This window comes from Varroa jacobsoni, unplaced genomic scaffold (assembly GCF_002532875.2).
Source record: "Varroa jacobsoni isolate VJ856 unplaced genomic scaffold, vjacob_1.0 contig00006, whole genome shotgun sequence".
Lineage (NCBI taxonomy): Eukaryota > Metazoa > Arthropoda > Arachnida > Mesostigmata > Varroidae > Varroa > Varroa jacobsoni.
In genome coordinates, this window is record NW_019214394.1 from 83687 (window position 1) to 103286 (window position 19600).

The 19600-nt window shown below is 42.0% G+C and overlaps 2 protein-coding genes across 7 annotated transcripts in view; both read right to left on the reverse strand.

The window, feature by feature from the left end:
- The window catches only part of LOC111270552 (multiple inositol polyphosphate phosphatase 1), a 36947-nt gene extending 29731 nt beyond the window's left edge, over positions 1 to 7216 (reverse strand). The window contains exon 1 of one of the 3 annotated variants that reach the window (XM_086972524.1): positions 6638 to 7216. In XM_086972524.1, coding sequence (XP_086828650.1) covers positions 6638 to 6678 — 41 coding nt within the window. In that variant the 5' untranslated portion in view covers positions 6679 to 7216. Of the gene's footprint in view, positions 1 to 235; positions 1501 to 6637 lie in introns of those variants that run through there. The other 2 variants (XM_022850824.2, XM_022850827.2) reach the window with 2 other exon arrangements.
- A 4336-nt stretch (positions 7217 to 11552) lies between these two features.
- LOC111270557 (uncharacterized) overlaps positions 11553 to 19600 on the reverse strand; it is a 31047-nt gene continuing 22999 nt past the window's right edge. For 3 of the 4 annotated variants that reach the window (XM_022850831.2, XM_022850834.2, XM_022850835.2), the window contains exons 2-9: positions 18864 to 18962; positions 18302 to 18421; positions 17844 to 17924; positions 17316 to 17379; positions 15298 to 15478; positions 13947 to 15162; positions 13643 to 13741; positions 12484 to 13339 (exon numbers count right to left, since the gene is read on the reverse strand). In XM_022850831.2, the coding sequence (XP_022706566.1) occupies positions 13147 to 13339; positions 13643 to 13741; positions 13947 to 15162; positions 15298 to 15478; positions 17316 to 17379; positions 17844 to 17924; positions 18302 to 18421; positions 18864 to 18962 (2053 nt within the window). In that variant the 3' untranslated portion in view covers positions 12484 to 13146. Of the gene's footprint in view, positions 11848 to 12483; positions 13340 to 13642; positions 13742 to 13946; positions 15163 to 15297; positions 15479 to 17315; positions 17380 to 17843; positions 17925 to 18301; positions 18422 to 18863; positions 18963 to 19600 lie in introns of those variants that run through there. The other variant, XM_022850832.2, reaches the window with a different exon arrangement.

Below are 19600 nucleotides of genomic sequence, written 5' to 3' on the forward strand. Positions count from 1 at the left end.
AGTTACACTTTCAATTCGGTCCTGTTTAAGGACTGATGTGCGTCGTTCAGATAGGTTCTAGATGTAGGACCGCATAATTGCCTTATGAAATAATTAAGTAACGTTGGAACGTAGCAATGACTTCACACGTGCTACCCATCACATACTGCGTATAACAAATCCGAATGTTGTAATGATTTGGCTACCAAAATAAAGATACCTAGGTATAAATAAAATAATAGCTACGGTGACGTACGTCGAATTTTTTCCGCGATCAGCCGCTGATCCTCACATGGCTATGCCTCTTGGGCAATTGCACAACATAGGAAACAGATACCATGTAAAACGCTCGACGCGCCGTGGAGAAGGTATTCCAGCATCGTGACGATACAGTCGCACGTTTGCACGCAACAGCACGCACACCCCTCTTCACTGTCGGCCATTTTTTTATACGTAGACAATGGGACCCAAAGGTTGACCACAAAAGTAACTACCTATCTTACGTAGTATTATTGGCAATTCACTTTACTTCACATTTAGGCGCAAAACAAGGTAGCTACTAGTCGACCGTAGACAGTGTACGAGCTACAGTGTGGCTAAATTAATCTGACCTTGTCAGTAATAATGGCACCGCTCTGGTAATGACAACTTTAGGAGTAAGTGCTGCGCTTGTTTACGATACGGGCAGGCAGAGCAAAGCACAGATGACGATGAATTTAAGAGCGTCTTTGAAACACACGTATGGGGAACGTCTGCACACTTTTTGAATACGATCACACACATCCACCTGTAAAATGTGCTTGTGCTGAGGGCAATGTATCAGACATGATTTCGTGGATGGGGCACATGAGGGAAACTGAGATAAAACAAGCCCAAATCTACAATCGAGAATATCATACGAAGTCGGAATACGTTATAATATATGTTCACACGTATTTTTGTTCCGGTACAATAAACAGTCGTCTATGTGCTGAAATGGGGGGTGCAGCTTTGTGAACGCGGCTCTAAACGGAGCTAAACGCGATAAGTTAACATCGTTCAAACAAGCAAGTTGAAGTCAACTGACTTAAGAAACGGCGACGCCTGGCTAGCCGGAATTCATTATAAAGTCTCTACTGAATTCCATGAATTCGTGGTGACACAAAGTGACTGTTTATGGCTCGCTCTAACGTAGTTTTTTGACCAATTAGGGGTAAACATACACAGGGCAAGTATAATTAGCTAAATAGGAAGAGCTATGCTTGTCTCATGTCTTGCTAAGATCAAAAGTCGATTAGTGAAACGATAGTTTTTAAGAGACTTTTACTTCAACGTTTCTCAAATCAAAGGCTAGGTGACTTTTTAAGTAAGCGGTAGCCAGAGTCCACCGAAGCTGTTCGTCGTTAAGAGCTACACAAACATATCGAGTTAACAAATGATCGATTTCAGAATTTGCTGAGCACCGGCCAAGACCAATTCGCGAACGTCACTTCGTTGAAACGTGCGTGTTTATCTTTGCAAAAGCCTCTGGGTTGGGTGATTTACGCTCCTTTGTTTGTATCTGGGTCTGCCTTCTATTACACTTCCGCCAATTACAGCGGCTAGTTCAGTTGCTAGTGGTGAGCGCGATCCCTCCCTTCGTTTGCGCGCGAGCTCTTGCCACTTGGTCAGTGAGTTGTCACTAATATTTATCTTATGGTGATGATGACTGCGATGACCATGATGATAATTTCATCTGCTGTTCGAGTAGGGCGAGTCAGTTCTTTGGCGTGTGCTGTTCAATCGACCGACGTAAGAGCCCGGCGATTGGATATGTCGGCCTTTGTGTCCTTGTTAGGTAAGTGCCGCCGTTGTGGCTGCTGTAGCCATCACCACCACTATCAATAACTCTACCGCGACTCGACGTGATTTGTGGCGCCTGCGCTCGCGGAAGCGACTCAAATAGTCGCGTTTCCAATAGCTATGGTGGGATCGTCTCTAGCGAACTGGCCGCGGCGTTGAATACAAATGTGAGAGGGAACGATTTTCAAAAAGCCGAAACTAGCATGAAGGCTGAGCAAAGGTAACAAAGAAGTAAAGTTCTCACGCCATTAATATCGAATAGAGACACTCGCACATATGCTTACATTCGCATATACTACAAGAGATCAGAGAGGGGTGTGGATATCTCAAGGATGATAAGAAGAATCGATGTGAAGAAGGATCGTTATGCTTGTGGTTGTTGCCGTGCTTCGTGCCGGCATTAATAACAATAATGTGGCAAAAGACGATTCCATTATGGAATTCGTGCTTTGAAATGAACGCGGTACAGGTTAATGGAGTCATCACTGATTCGTACGTACCGATCGTCTAGCTAACACTTAAGGTTCAATTGTGTAGTGAAGATTTTTTCGTTTTAGAGTTTGGGTTTGGCAGCTTCAAAGGCGATACGTCGAAGATAATGAAATAGCTTGTCGGGGTCAAGTTGAATATCCGTCTTTGGCTGTGTCAGTGGTCAATGCAGAATAGAATATTAGGAAGACACCATGATGATATTTTATAATCCAAACAGTCATTTGGATAGTATTGATCATTTAAACGGCCCTTTTTATTAGAACTTCCCTCGTAACACGTATGCTAAATCAGTTCCCTGTTCTTAGGTAGAGCTTCGTTTTATACCAAGATCCCACTGAATGGTAGTGGTGCATCTTTGTGGGTAGTTATCATCTGAAAACTTAATCAGAACGTTCTCATTTGTCACCATGCCATTGCTCGACTGAACCGAAACAAATTCATACCCCCTGCATATCTTCACAAACGACTAATACCTTTCCTTATTTGACAAATCGGTAAATAATTAATTTTAAGAAACGAACACAATAAATGTTAAAGTATAACAACACGTAATATGTATTTAGTTTTGCTAATATATAATAACAGAAGTTCCTCGTTTATTTTCGATTGAATACGGAGCATGTGGTTACGCAAGTTAGTAGTAAGCAACCTAGTTAGAACTAGCAACAGAGTTTTCCAGCGGAACCTTTTCTGTTAAAAAGCCTTCGTTACCTTTTGCGCTAAAGGGCCAACTAATCGTGGAACGAACAATCCCTTAGTATGCTATCATTTGTAATACATCGTGCGATACAACGCAACCTCTCCTCGCCGCTGCTGATAGCCTTTAGATTACTCGGAAATGTAAACTTTCACTGGCTGAATGATCAGCGGTTGGCGGACTGAGAAATATAGTTTCGGGTCGTTCAAAATTTCATGTAGGACTTGTAAGTAGCTGTTGCCTTTTGTGATTGTTATCTCGTATATAGGGGGGACTGCGAGGCGTTGCTGTCTATTCTGTAGAAGCCCACCGAGAACGCATATGACACACTACGTGTCAACGAAGAAAGTTATATACCTCATACTATATTTTCTTGTGTGGACTACAGACATGAGAGACTAGTAACTGGGGATCATCATCCACGACTGAGATTGATGACTGAGGGCTATCGTGAGCGACGTTCGTAGGCGGTGATGCCTATGAATCTGCTTGTATCACTCACATTCGTTACTTCCGAGCAATGAGTTCTTAAGCGGAACAAGGGACAGGCACGAATTGGCAAGACACATCCGCATGCATACGTACATATAGCAATATAGTAATCCTTCATTGCTTCCCGTTTTTTGTTTCTTTTCGACAGCAAGCGACGGAAGCTGACATTATTGTCAAGTGTAGGATGGAATCATTTTGCTTCTAAACAGTGACAACTTCTCAGAAAAAGTTGGTGAATTGGCTCGGCTCTTAGTAGTAGAACAAAGAAAGTAAACATGCACAAATCCGATGAAAGGGTCTGGGAACGGGCTAGCCGATGAGTACAGGGGGCAATTCAAGGACGCTGTAGCCCCCACGGCAGATTGAATAGTTTGACCGACTAAACGACTGGTGACGTGGTTACTGCTAGCGTGAGGGGGCGCATTCAAGAGGGCTGATTTTAATCTCTAGCCAAATCAACGCGTTTCGGTTTCTATGAATATTACGCAATGTATAAGAATGAACGAGACATAGGAAGGAATACCCGTACGACATAGGAAGAAAAGAATGATAACACAAATGTCGAGCTAAGTATTAGGTAAACGAATGAAGCTTGCTTCTCTACCTCGTTATTCCATCCAGCCTTGCTGACAATTTTCAATGTCACAACAGTGCAAGACATCGGGGGACATTGGCAGTGCTAGCAGGATGTATTGGTACTATACAGTTATTCGAGGAAAAACATTCTCTGTTGATGTGGGGCTCGGTAGCGGAAAACGGAAGGACCTGCGACGAGCATAGACGTATCGTCTGCTTATTATATTCCATGCAAAAACACCCTACGTTGCACTAGTGCTGATCACCGTTCACGGCAGTGGCTGCTATCGTTCATTTACCCAGTAAGTCACGTGAATTTTTTGTCGGTGGGATTGATGACAAATCGAGGCCCTTCCAAGAGAGTTAAAGCAGTGGCCGTTATAGTGAACCAACTCTAATACTTCGAGTGAGTAGTTGTGACACTGCGTCAAACAAAGCCGGAAGCGCTTTGTGTTTGTTGTTACTATTGTCATACGAGTCTTCTATTTGATAGGAATTGTTTAATAAAATAGATGGGAATCAATCCTTTAGGCGACCTTTTTTTGGTAAACCGCAACGCTAGACTCCGAGTTCAAGAGGAAGCAAGCGATGAGAAAGTCACGATAATGAAATACTCAATATAATCTATACCGTACCATGTCAATATATATAACTATTGGAAATTCGTCGACACACGTAAAACGATCGAAATAACTGAGCGGAATAAAGAAAAAAAATCCAGTGTTGATTAAAGGACCTACACTAAGTTTCATGAGAACATTTCGTTTGGACCCAACCTGAAACCATTTAAATGCACCATCGGATGTACTTCTGCAATCGTGCCTATACAGTGGGCATTGTGTAGATCCATGGGTCATAAACCATGATGCTCCTACTCCGATGGAAATGAACAGAAAAGAAATTGATCTAATATACAAACTCTTAAAAAAAAAGAGTTCAATGTGTGAGCCGTCCGTACAGTTATTCTTTGTTTTGTAAACGTCCATCGCCCTTAGTACCCCTTGTAGCCACGTTAGTGTCTCTACTAAGCATATTGGTACCGTTTTGAACACTAACATGCCAGACATCTGTATCAGTCGTGATTGTTCCATACATTTAACTCGTTCATTTGAGCAGTTAGCTTGGGCTGGCCACTGAAATGGTAACGTTATGAAAAGGACAATGACGCGGGTGCTTTACAATCCCACAGGCAATACGGTCCCTAGAACCGAATCCTTTTTGTGCACATCGCACCACTGGCGTGTTCGATGGTTTGCTGGACAATCCGTATCTCTCAGCACAAACAGTCATACAATGCTGATAGTAGATAGATTCACCTCACGATACGTTCATTTGCAAAGTTAGCACATACAGACAGGACCAGGTAAGTTTTTTTTTTTTCGTTCTGGTTCGAAGCTTACGTATCTATGCCTATGAATCTTACACGATGAGCTGAGTTAACTTGCTAATGCGAGGGAAACAAGTAGCGATATCTAACACGGCTTTGGAAAAAAATACAATAATTTTTCATCAAATCTGATCATTGGCAAAGAATTCCACCGCTGCTATTGTCGGCGCCACAGTGGACTTATGGCCTTCCCCTTGATACTCCGTTTGAGCTGTTCGATTTGAGTAAAAAAAATCAGGCATGATGACACAATGACTGTATGTTTGTATAAGAAATTGAGAAGTACACGAGGTACTCGCTGCATGCGAGTACCTGCCACCTGAAACAATGCTGAGTAACAGATAGAACTCGCATAAAAATGTATGAAGACTATGAAAAAAAAGCAAATAAAGAGAACAAGATATATATAATAATAAGAGAAGAAACAAGCTGGAAAAAGGTCGCTGGCTTAAGCTCAGCCAACGACGTGCGCTACGATTAAATAAGTAGACAAAATATAGAACAGATCATTAGGAGACGCTAAGAAATTGCTTCAAAATTGTTATGTGTTGATAATTCGTGCCGGTTTACTTTTGAAACAGTGGCCAATATTGATCTTAAGTAAGGTGAGGTAATTCGCCTAATTCATGAGTTACTTCCTGTCGGTATCGTTTATATGGTCTGGCAAAAAAGTAGCTATACGCGGGCTATATATATATATAGAATAGAGGATAGTGGGAATTATTGTTAAAACGTATCCCATCTGGCTGTTATTTTACCGCATTCGTAGAGATAAAGTGGTTGCGTACATCTGGCATGTAATAGTCAGAGATCTGAAGTACTGCACTAAATTGGTGATGGAATAGATGATGGGTGTACACCATTACATAGACATGCTTTAAATGTGGTAAAAGGTAAATTTATTTTCAACGAAATATTTAACACGCGATAAACGAAATTTCTATTTCTGGCCGTCCTCTTGGTAAATAGGAACGATTAAGCGAGCTTTAAGTCTTAAATTTATTACGGTTTTTTTTTCTTTTGCAGAAAAATATTGGGGTAATGAACTAAACTATCATCTTTAGTCTTGGGGGGGAGGGCTAATCTCAGTTCTAAAAGGCATTTTTTTTTTCGTTAATTGCCACAGATAATGTATGAAGAGAATTTGCAGTGTTTGCACTTTATTTCTTACGTAGAATCTACCGTTTGCTCACCGTATAAGCAACAATGTTGGTTCGCCTCGACCAGCTGCCATTGTCTCTGCGTGTTCTACGTACTCTTCAGATCTAGCGCATAAAAAACTGAATTTGTCTCATAACAGCTTTTCACTGGCCGTATTTCAGCGGATGAGATCAGATGGTATCCTTAGCACTTTTACATTGTTAGAACGTCAACAAAAATTCATTCGCCATTCGTATGATTGTCACGTAATTTCAGTACTACACGCACATACATACACACAGTACAATACAGAATATGAACAGAGAACACTTGATAGTTGTATCACGAAAGCATGTTTCTTAAGATATTAGAAACAATACTCTTGTAAAAAAAAAAAAAAAAAAATAGTATTTCGGTGATAGTTTATCAGGTCCATGAATAGGACACGCTTTTCAAAGCTAGTCCCGCTAAGAATTCGGCAAGGCTACAATTATGACTGTTCATGTGATCCTGGCTGATGCCTCCCTAACAAACGGCCGGCTTCTAACGAACAGCTCACCGTCACGGTCCAATGGACAGCGACAAGCACGGATACGCAGTGTTATTTATCAAGGACTGTTAGCAAAGTGCAGAAAACCAAGTTGACACCAGCGTGCGATATGGATATCGAAAATGGCAGTTGTGATACGGCGGCAACTCGCTGCTCTCCAGCTACTCTATACCGGGCACAGTCTTAGAGCACACTCAATTGGCAGTCCATCTGTAAACCTACGGCGCATTGATGACAAAGTGAAGAGGAAAAACTGTAATGCCAGAACGAGACAGTGATACCCGCACCCGACATGGCTTGCCGTGGCCGATGGATGCGCCCAATTCTGGAACTCAACGCCGCGTATAGATCGAGGAAATGGTCTATGTCGAAAGTAGCGAAAACAAGCCGGCAGCAACAGTCACTTGTTGGTCGCAAGCACAACACTGGCTTTCTATACATCAATCACAAGCACTACAGTCGGCGGAGTTTCATTGGTCTCGCTCGCTATTCTATGAAGACGCACTGCCGGCGGCAGTAACAACCTCGACAGCGGAAATGGTAACGCCTGAGTGTGGCCGTCGCCGAGAAGTCTACGGTGGAGTTAGTTGACGCCAAGAAGCGAAGCAAGCAATGTGCTCTCACTCGGCCGGCTTCGGTGGCGACGCGCTGGCAGGTCGTCTCGTACTCGTTGATTTTTCGGGTGTATACCTCCGACTGTTCAGGGCTGGTTTTGGCTCCGACCCGAAATTATCAACCGGCTACGAGTAGCGTGGCATAGCCCAGCTGCCTACATATCAAGGTTGACAAACATGGGCGAGAAAAGAAAACGATACATCCCTCGGATGCTATACTGACGCTGGTCAGACCACCAGTGCTATTACAAGCAGTAAGACTTACGGTAGAAGGTGACTGCCAAGGAACAAGCTGGACTGAAATGCCACATAGAATTATTAAAACGAAAGCTGAGCATCCATTTGCGGAAGTTATTAAACAGGACATAGGTAGGCCGATAAGCTTATTAGGTATTAGCACGGCTCGTTCGTTCGTTCATTGCCTATGCCTTCATCACCAGCGGTGCCAACAGCACGTGCGCTCGTTTGTCGAACACAGCATTAACGCTCCAGCGAAAACATGCCGTAGGTAGAGTTCGATGCCTAGGAAAGATAGTAGAAAGGAAGGCGAGCTGAACAGTCTACGCGGAAAGTTACGTGACCACCGATGCTACGACAGACAAAGGGCAACGAAGCGCTGATGTCACGCGAGTTGCTGACGTCAGCCGCCGCAGGTCAATTTGTCTCACACAAATCTCGTCATTTTCGACCGATGGGCTGTCGCTGCTGGGGTAAACCGGCCGCATGGCCGAACAAAGACCGTTCAAGCAATAGGACTGCTCGCAATACAACGCCACTAACAATAGTGAGGCAAGAAACAATAACAAAAATCGATGTTAGTTAAATTAACGTACGGAACGTGATTCTGAAATTGTGTGTGTTCGTACTATCGAACGGCAGGCAGAGAGTGGGTGACTTAAAAGCATAAGTGCGCACAAGATAGTACTAAAGAAACGATTTGACAAATACATGGAATGCAGGGGCCCACTTAGGTGACGATTCACTGAATGATTATTCAAAAAAAGATATGAGCTAGTGAGAAACAGAGCAACACGAGAGTTTGGTGAGTAAATGTTTAGCCGAAACAAATAACACTGAACACGTTGATGGTCGGTGCCTTTTCGGGGCAAGGCTATCAAGCTTTTTAAGTCTGATCTGCCTATACAGGTTTACTGAAATGTTATATATTTTGATAAGTGGTTCAGCTTACCGAGCAGAATCGTGAAATGTCTGAAGTCAACGACTATAAACTAGTTTTCAATGCGGAATTTAGAAAGGGTAAATGGCAAAACTTAACTAGTCGTATCATTGGTTTAATTAATACTGTCCATAAATTTTTTTTGTGATGGCGCCAAATTCGTAAAAGTACGCTGCAGCTTAAATAGCGAATATCAGATCGATATGTCGTATTTACCTCGATTTTATAAGAAGTTTTTTAAAGAGTCACTTCTAGCAATCAGGCTGTCAATCTTTCATATGGACATTGAGCTCAAAAAATTTAAGCACAAAACAGCTGTTTTATGCTTAGAACAGAGGTGGCTCAGATTAGTGGAACGTCATCAGACGATCATTCACACACAATTATAGTTTGCATTGCACACAGGTCACAATAATACTAACTAAGGATAACCTAAACGTACACCAGTAACGTAAACGTATCATCAGGTACGGCGGTAGATACCTTTTTACGCGTATGAATATAGACGTAAATAATAACGATCTCTCAATTTTATCTATTGCCATTTTCTTTCTTCTAATGGCTGTCAGCATAGGTAGAACTACGAGGTACCGCTAAGAGGTATAAACACCTTCTATGTATTTGCTCCTCTGTGTTTCTTCTTTCTCGTTCATGAATTCTCCCCAAATTTCCCACGTTGAAATTATGGCTATATATAGGTAAGAAGTTTGAGGCTTTGATTGTATACGGACAAATAACGGGCGAAAAAGGAAGAGGTACAGTACGAAATGTCAAAAAAGATTTTGTACAAGTCGCAAACAAGGTAAGGAAAAGAAAAACACTTAAAAAAACAACACTGTAGCAGTAGTGAGATCTTTTTATAGCAATACAATCCTATTCATTTCATCATGGCGGCACACGTCTGATTGAACTTCTTCGAGCGGCAATAGCGATAGTGAGAAGCAAAGCATCAGCAAAGACGAATTATTTCGAAACGGAACCTGAAAAGCTTTGTATGCCCATGCTGCCACTAAATCTGACCCGGCAAGTGCCGTGTCCTTAAGAAAATTGTCAATTCGGATTTACACATTACTATTTAGCAGCTTTTCGTGTTAATCTGCCCTCCGGCTAGCGCTCGAGGATTCACGTTGAGGAAGTTTATCGCTTGCAGTTTGTCAGTCAAAACGCCGGAGTTATAGTGATGATAGAGACGATTTCTACGTAATTTGAACGACTTGTACTTGAGTCAGCCATGCGAAGTAGAAATCTCGCCAAAAATGTTTTTTGTTTGCCGACAAGCCTTTATTATAATAAGGCTTTTTGGCAAACATCCTATTTTCGAGTAGGACAATTCCACCCACCTGAGCCATAGCCTATCGTTACGTGTAATGAGTCTTTGCGCGATTTAGTGAAACAAGTGCGAGGGCTAAAAGAATCGAGACGGCAACTATTCGCTTGCTAAGTAGATGAGTGGGAGTGGATCTCTCTTCAAACTGCGGCTCCGGATGGCGTCGTTCCCTTTACCTTCTGCCGAACGGCACTCGCGTTTCGTATTTGATGATTTGGAAGATTCGGCCAATCGTCTCAAAACGCTTTGTCCTGGTACGTTTCCGGTAGACTCAAAAGCAAATGCTGGCATGGAGGACCGGTTTGCCATTTGCATATCATGCACCTGATGCTCGAGTTCGACCAGAACGGAGCGCAAGGGGAAAATAATGTGTAATGTTTTACCCTTTTCCCAAGAAAAGGTTACCAATAGACCCAGCACGTCCTGATAAGCTCCCTCCCACCCCCTCCCCGAAACAAGAAGTGAAATGCAAAAGTTTGCGACAAGTTTCCTCTGATTTAATCAGACCTGTCGGGTGGGATATGTCGCTAGCATGGCTTGAATTAACGACTCCTCATTTCACTAAATTCGGTTTTTGAAACTATGCAGCGACTGCATACTAAGAGCAAGGTGCTTCGTAGGCGACTCTCTTACACGACGGATCCCGAAGGCGTTTAGCGTATCATAGACTATGAATAAAGACATCACTCAATGGAATAACATTTATTTAACGTAAGTTACAATAACTTAGATTTCATTAGAATGATTCTGACTAGGTTGTGAAACACAAAAAAAACTCCACTCAATTTTGCGCTCATGGATCTAAGGCTATCCGCTACGAATATGGTGGCTTTATATCATGGTATATATTCGTATTATTGTCATATTATTTGTGGTTGGCTGTAATGTGTTTGTTTTTTCCTGGTACATAATATTTACAGTGATCAAACGGCTTTTCAGTTTGAGTAGACTCAGCTCTGGTAGGTTCAGCAGTGTGATGAATGTTATTAATTATAGTTTAATTAATGATCACTCGTAGTGATAATATTTTGTATTTGTACGGTCAATTGTTGTTACCTTCATTATTGTTATTCTGGGTGTTTATCTAGTGTGTTACGAACGTGTCACCTATCTGCTTCGTTAGATCCCACAGGTTGGCCTTTGTCCTCAATCGAATTGGCAAATCTTGTCTAGCTGGTATTCAGGAAGCTTTGACGCGTTGCTGTTCTCCTTCTGTTTTTCTGCTTTGTACAGCAGAATCGTATAGAGTACGGTTAGATAATACGTCATGAAGCCGAATTCATATTGCCTGATCTTTGAGTTTCTGTCTTTTTCGGTTTTATTTAGTTGTGAAGGTGCCTGGATTCTACACAGAATCATACATTATCTATCGCGACTCAATTTGGTCGCAATTAAATTTACGGTGAAGCTTTCGTCCTTCACTGGTTCTTGGGCTGGTGCCCGTTTTCGGCTTTCCCCATGCTGCCGTGCACATCGAGCAGACATCTTTTCAACTTCTGTCCATCTTCTCCTAGCGGCGACGGTAATCATCCTCAGAATCCGTAGAATAGGAGCGAGCGCGGTAGAAGTTGTACGGGACAGGTCGCTTTCTCGCGCTGATGTCCCGACACGCGTTAAATTGCCACGAGTGCATGACGATGTGGTATAGTTCATCGAATCGTTTAGAAACGACAGGCACAAGAAGTAGGTTTCCGATACAGCGTTTCGCCGACAGCGTCAGCCGCCGACACAAGCGAGTCGCGTGGGCGAAAATCGTTGTCGTGGAATTGTTACGCATTTAGGACAGTTGCAACGAAAGAGATTAGGACAACAACAAAGAACTAGTAGTAAAAGTTAGTAGCCATGATAAGTAAGCATGCAGGAGAGAAATGATCAACATAGATGTCAGTTAAGTTATCCTGATGCCACTCTCTTGCCCTCTGCGAATAGGCAAGGTACAGACGTTAAATTTTTATTATTATTATTAAAAAAAAAATAAAAGACATATTCGTGTCAATTTATCTCGTAGTTATCTAATCTAATGTGCGCATCTTCGCAGAAACTGAGGTCGTATTCGCGTGCATTACGAAAAATCATACTAGAATTGAAAAGTTGAACAGAACTTACCGGTAGCGTCACTAAACAAAGGTAACTGAATTTTCCGAACGTAGCGCAAGGGCAATTCGATCAACGTATCATTAAACTGAATATCAAACAACACACACTTAACGTAGTGGTACAAAAATAGTAAGTTTGCTTTTTTTTTTTGTTTTTTTAAATGAAAAATAACGCATTCCAGGAAAAACGTGACCAATTTATTTATCATGCGTGGTTAAATATGTTATGCTTATTAACAGACATACGTCCATCATAGGGTCGTGCAAATGACTTGATCCGCATCGGCCCGTACCGTAGCCGCAACTGGATTGAACTAGAGATCGTATGGAAATATTGCACTGGCCATCGATACCTTTGGCCCGTTGAGTTGCACTTATAGATTATACAACATAAATGTCCTTTTCGTACTTGAAATATTGAAATGGGTAGAAAAACTTCATGCAGATAGAAGAAGCATAACTTGTTTGGCATTAGTTGATTTAGGCTGTGCTGACCAGCAACTGGAATGAAGATTCTCATGCTTGCAGTAGTAGATAGTGAAGAGAAGCTTGTTTGGTGAAACAATGAGCTAATTAAGTTGAGCCAAACAATGTTCACGTTTTAATTTTCGATGGACACGAAAGACTGTTTTCTATTGCACTTGTGCTGAAAGACACCCGACGTTCCCCTCGATTAGAAACAAACAGCTGCATTTACTTTACAGCGGTGAATTAGCTGTACTTGTAGAAGTCTAGCATAGACTTCTTTGGATAGATCCGACTAGACTTTGTTTATGGGCTTGCTCGTTGGAGGGGAGACTAATAACCGGAACTGGTACTTGACGACGAGCTGTGCCTTCGCCGACGCCTACGACTGCGTGAGCTGCTCTCGTTCGATCTAGTCGAAGTCGAGCTCCATGACCTTGTTAGAGATTTGGACGATCTCGAGTAACGAGAGTCCCACGAACTGCTTTGGCGGCGACGCTTTCTCCAGGAGGGCCCATCAGGCGCCCTATACAAGCGGAAACAGATGCCATGCAAACTCAGGATCAAGGCAAAACTATGGCTCTAATTAATAGAACGACATTCTCAAATGAAACAGTACTTAATAATATGACCCGTCATCGTATGATGACATTCAAGCATTCAAGCAAACCCGTTCGTAGCATAAACTAAACAATAACAAATTGGTGCAAATGACGACTGCTTGATAAGAAGATGAGTATACGATATATGACATATTATAATATCAGCTACGCTTTCTAAATTGTACCAACTGAAAAGAATGACTTCGGGTATTCTTTCGGGTACAAACCTCGTAATCCGACGTTTGTCAAGGAAGCTAGGCGAACCAGCCCTCCTAGGAATAGATGGACTCCGGCTTCGCGACCTAGACCGAGTGTATGAGCGACTTCTACAAAATCAAAAAAATAATAGCTTTTGCCGGTCATTCATGGTCCGCGGAAAATTGCTAGGATAGTTCATATTGTCTTGGCAAAAGGTTAGAATGCAACGGCGAACCTGTATATCATCCACACTTCGATGGGAGTACAAGCGTAATAACGCGGATCCATATAAGTCTCTGAGGTATGTGATAATAGAGTCATTTCATAACTTGCCTTGACCTGCTGGAATATCGCCGACTCCTGCTCCGCGAACGTGACGAGTAGCTTGATCTTGAGTATGATCTTGACCTTCCTCGGGAGCCCGGTCGTCTTGATGTGGAACGACGTCCCGATCCTGACCTCGACCGTCTCGAACGAGCGCTGCCTGAGCGGCTTCGAGAGCGACTATGACTGCGGCTTCTACCGCCGCCAGATCGTTCTCGGGATCGAGATCTTGACAAGGAATGCGCCGATCGGGACTTGGAAAGGCTGTTCGAACGGCTGCGGTAGGCTGCTGGCAATGCGTCGCTCTTTTCCCACTTGCTCAACTCGGGCTCTTTGCAAGAAGTCGTAGAGTTCATGAAATGTACTCCGACACCGTTGACTCCGGCTATACCATCGCCTCCAGCACAAGTACTTGTGCGACTCCGCGAATTCGATCGGCTACGGCTGTGCGACCCAGTTCGTCCAGTCGGTGGCGATCGGCTGCCATTGCGCAAATCACTTCTTCCGTTACTTGTTCCACTGACATTGCTCGAGGGTGTATCCGGCGACGTGACCTTTTTGCTAGCGAGAAGCTTCCGTATCTTTGCACAGTCAGGAGAGGAACTTGACTGGCGTGATAACGACATTCGATGATGCGTTGATGGTAAAGAGCGGCCCTTTGAAGGTCCTGCCGGCTGATCAGTTTCCGTCCTCACAGCGGCGTCCGTCGTAAGAGCGAAATTTTTTTTCGCCGTTGGCTGGATTCGCAGCGATTTTGGAAAATCGTTATTCAGTAATCGTTCCTCTGCATCTAAAGAGTCGGAATGTTGGTTAGCAAACACCAGCTTTTCGCACGCCACTGACCTAGGACTGCCTTTAATGGCTATCGATCCGGATTGTTCGGGAACTTCCTGGATTTGTTTCGAAGCGCTGACTTCGTTTCCATTGGGTGTTTTTGCTTTGATTGCTTTGCTACTGCTGCCAGTTCCTGTAAGATCAGCTTCCGGCTTGTGGGTCTCGTCTTCGTCAAGCCATCGGCCCGGAACGACCTTCTTGCTAGGCAGTTTCATCAACAGCTCGACATGATTCTTGTCGGAAGCTCGATAATCGATAGCCTTTTCCTCAGTAGGCTCTTCATCGCATAGTGGGCTAAACGATAGTTTACTAGCCCCTGAAGCAAATTTTTGCTCTGGTACGTTTTTGTCGGAATGGCAAACTTCATCGCCACGGGGTTTTCTCGATTCATCTAGAAAAATCGGCACTATAATTAGACAAAAGATGATTTTACAATATTGTGACTATACTACATGAAGCCTGAACACGCGACAGCTTTGGCCGCCGCTGACGACTTTGCTAACGTTAATAATTTCGTCACGCTCACCTCTTCGGCTCTTGTCGTTGCTACGACTCTTGTGACGCTGTTGTAGATGTTTACTATCGGTTTGCCTGTCGTCATCGTCGGCCCGATTTCCTTTGCTTCTCTCCTTGCTGTGATGGTGATGATGCCGTTTTCTTCGTTCATCGCCACTGTACGAGCTCTCTCGCCGAGATTTCTTCTTGCCCTGCATTAGGTCTTGCTGTTAGCCAGCTTTGTCAATGCAGCTAAGTACAATTGCTTCGGCCAGGCAGGCGGTTGTATTACTATCATTAATTCCAATTCAACGACAAGGATTCGTCTATTTAACAGCATTAGCAATGAAAACGACGGCAGGTGCCGGTAAACGGAATGAGGACATCAGTAGCATTAGAGGACAGCAAAGGTCTGTATACATCGACAGATTCATGTGTCTTTGATGATCTGATTCGGTCCATGGAATAGCGCGTTTTTCGCAAAAAGTACACTTTCATCTGGTAATCATGAGTGTTTCCATATTTTTATACTATGATAATTATGTATGTGATAATGACAGAAGCCAATTGTTCATAGTAGTAGTATAAGGGGTGGTGCAAGAAACTACAAGTTGTGTCTGCAATCGCGAGCGAGGTTTACTTACTGAATTTTACCAATCTCAGAGCTCCTAAGAAAGGCATTCTAAGATTCGATAACACCATTAGTTCATTTACCAGACAGAATAATTTCATAGTAATAATCATTATTACTTGTATATCTTGTAATATCATCTCTCTCAAATAATCTGTAGTTACCTAATTATCTAATACCGTTATATTTACGACAGTTTCACACATCGCGCACACCGGCCAATTTTGGACAACGGATTAGCACCACACAAACAAACACACACACAAATAGACATTTGTTTTTACGGCATTATTGTTCGGCAACGGTAGCATATATCAGAAGCGATATCCGCCCACTGACAAACGCCAGTTGTTATTTATGATGAATGGGGCAATTATCAGAAAAGTGATCCTTGAGAGACGCATGCATTTTTACGATGGAAACAATATCTTCTAAACAAAGCGCCGAATTCTTAGCCGACTCAATGTGGGGCAAAGTCATGCTAGATCCGTATGTTATGGCGCAAAAATATAAGGTACTGATGGCGTAGCCATGCCTCACTTCTCAGCAAGCCATAAATGGTATCTGACTGTAACTATATATGGGAAAACAACACTTCTACACATCATGGTTAGATTGTTAAGTAATACTGTTACAGCTGCTGGCAATACGTGGTGCCACACGAATTCGCAGCTCATTGGGCCAGTTATATATTCTTTGCTTTTTGTTTGGATTTAAAATTTGGATAAATAGTTACCATACTGTTATTTTATTATAAGATTAGATTATGAATGGATATTGATGGATTTGGACAACTTACACGGGAGATTCAGTGGCGCTTTCTATTCCAGCGAGAGAAGAAAATTGAAAAAGGGACGAAAAAATATTTTCTGTTATTATACTTCACTGACTGGCATGATATCACCGAAAAATGCTAAATAGAGTTATCTATATGTATCTACTGTTTATAGTAATCCTATACTAAGGATTTTAATAGACGTGAATGAAACTCTTATACCCACAAAAATAGCCAACATTTCAATGGCAAAAAAAAAAACAAAGAAAAACAGCACGATTTTCTTGCATAATTGTAATATTTGTCTGCCTGTTAATTTTTATCGCTCCCCTACGTATAAAAAATTACACCTTTTTAGTTGATAAACAAGTGTAACCACTAGAATAATAAACAATTGCAAAAAGAAACGCAGTCGCTGAGGCAGCATGCAAGCCAATAGAAAGTTACTGTGAATTCATCGTTTCACATAGAATTTCGTTTGAAATTATACATATCGTTTTTACCAGAAAAAAAAGGTGTAACAAGGACAGACAGAAACAATTATAGATTTTATCACTGTATATATAATCTACGAAGCATGGTCGTAGAAAATATTGCACGGTTTTTGGATGTTATTTAATTTGCGAACACTTATATGATGTACCTTGTGTTTGTCCTTCTTTCTCTTCTTACTGCGACGCGATTTTTTGCGGACGCCATGGTCAGAGCTGTAAGACGTTACCAAAGTCACGGGTTAGCATTGTCTCGTATCCAGTGGTAAGACGCCGGGAAAGATTCTAAGAACTATGAGGCAAAACGCTTGCGGACACAGCTACCTCATATCACTATGGCCTACTCAAAAAGTGGGCAGCCGAACGCACCAACAGATAGCAAGATCAAAGACTATACTATATATATATTCAAATACTACAAGTTACGTATCAGTGCCAGTCCTTCTACCTAACTACGAAGCCTCTACTTACCGGTGTCATCGATTCTAAAAGGGAGACAAAATTTTATCATCACATCAAATTGAAATGTTTCTTGATGTGTTCCAACATACAACAGGAACAATAACTTAGCGCACGATAACTACCTATCTATCTGTAACTTGAGGATATTTTAATCTCAATAGTCGTATAGTCTGATTTAATATTGAATACGTACGTCGAGGCGGACAGTGGAAACTTACCTGTGCTCTGAATTTTCGGCCTCACTATCTGAAGAAGAAGAGCCTGAAGAACAACTTCGAGATCGACGCAACCGTTTTTTACTAGAAAATGGAGGCCGCAAAAAAACGATCCCACAAAACTATTGGAGGCCATCCAGATATATTCGCCTTTAAATCAGCAGATCCTTAGACGATCAATGGCTTAACTTAAACAGTCAACTTCGACTGTTTGATCGATTTTTTTTTATAAACGAGCTCTGCGTATATCATAGCAACAGTACTAGCAGTGATTTAACAAATACGGCTGAGCCTTTAAGGCTAACTTAGAACTATTCCGATAATCAATAAAAAATGCTTGTTTCACTCGTGATCAGGGTAGAAGTAACAAGTTCTATTCAAATTCTGAAGCTAAATGGGGGACTAATTTTAAAATTTGCCGTTCAAGGCGCAAAATATATGCTACTTCTGCTGCCGCTTACCATTTTTTCTCTTTTCGCCGTTGCTCGTCGGCGCTACCTGAATACGATCTTCGCTTTTTGGCTAATGGCGATCGAGCTTTGTGGTTGTTGGCCGATTCGTCGTGGCGACTTAATCGACCCCTTAAACGCACCGTAAGTTCATAGTCAGACATATAGATGCGTAGTAGAACTAAGTTGAATAATTTTACGTATCATTACCAGCCCATGAAGAATCTATAATACAACGACGTTTAAAGGAAACAACTACATTGCATATTTGTGGTCGGCGTGAGTCGGAAATTGGGAACTAGTTCTTCCTTCGTATGAACGCCACAAAATTAAGGAGGCCAGCTTGTACTCTGTAACAGTTTGACCTAATAACATAAACAAGGAGCAGGAGAACCATTTGTATAAGTCTAGTTCAGCTAATTACTATCAGATAATTGAGCCGTGTGAAAACAGTCAGTCAAGCGCGTACCAATGTTGGGAAAACTTTGCCATTGAATAAATGACGCCAAACAGTGCTTCGTTTCGTTGAAACTTTGCAATTAACATCTTTAATAGTCAGTGTCTGTAAGCTCACCTTTTATCAGGACGTTCGATAGGCTCGGTCTCCAGGAACACATTCCGTGTAGAATGTCCTTTTTCTTTTACCACCCTTCTAATTACTGGATCTCGAACGCTGCAATGGCGCAAAAAAGTTCAACATAAATTCTTGTTATTATAAACTAGTTAGCAGTAGATAGATGGAACGGATTTGGGGGGTACGCAGCAAACCGAAAGAAGAATCGTCGTGTGCGAAAAAACTAGATTTAGTCAGATTGCTTGCAGGAAGCTGCGTTCGCACTAGATATAGACTGATGTACTTGCATAGGAGAGTTGGCATAAAATGATCAATTCAATTATAGTTCATATTGCTAGATGATTAGTACGAAGTGTTGCAACACGTTAAATCATGTAGTAGCTCTAATATGTTTGATTATATTGTTTTTATAGTTTAGAAACATATAGGATGACGAACAGTGGGTATTTGCGCCGTTACACACCTTCAAAAAGGCCCTGTGCCGCCTGTACGAGAACTTTCACGTTAAACAATATTCAAATTATAGATAATCTTCAAAATTGTAAAATCAGCTTTTGGATAAATAGAGCATAGTCTTTGGACACTTCCGGAATGGCTGGCCAGTCATATCTGATTTTGGGGCAGGAATTGATTCGTGTGAAGCGATACCGAAGTATTTGACTAGTTATAATATATGTCTAATTATAATGCGCTCTGATCGGAACACAAAACAAACCCTGTCGAACATCAATTAGCCC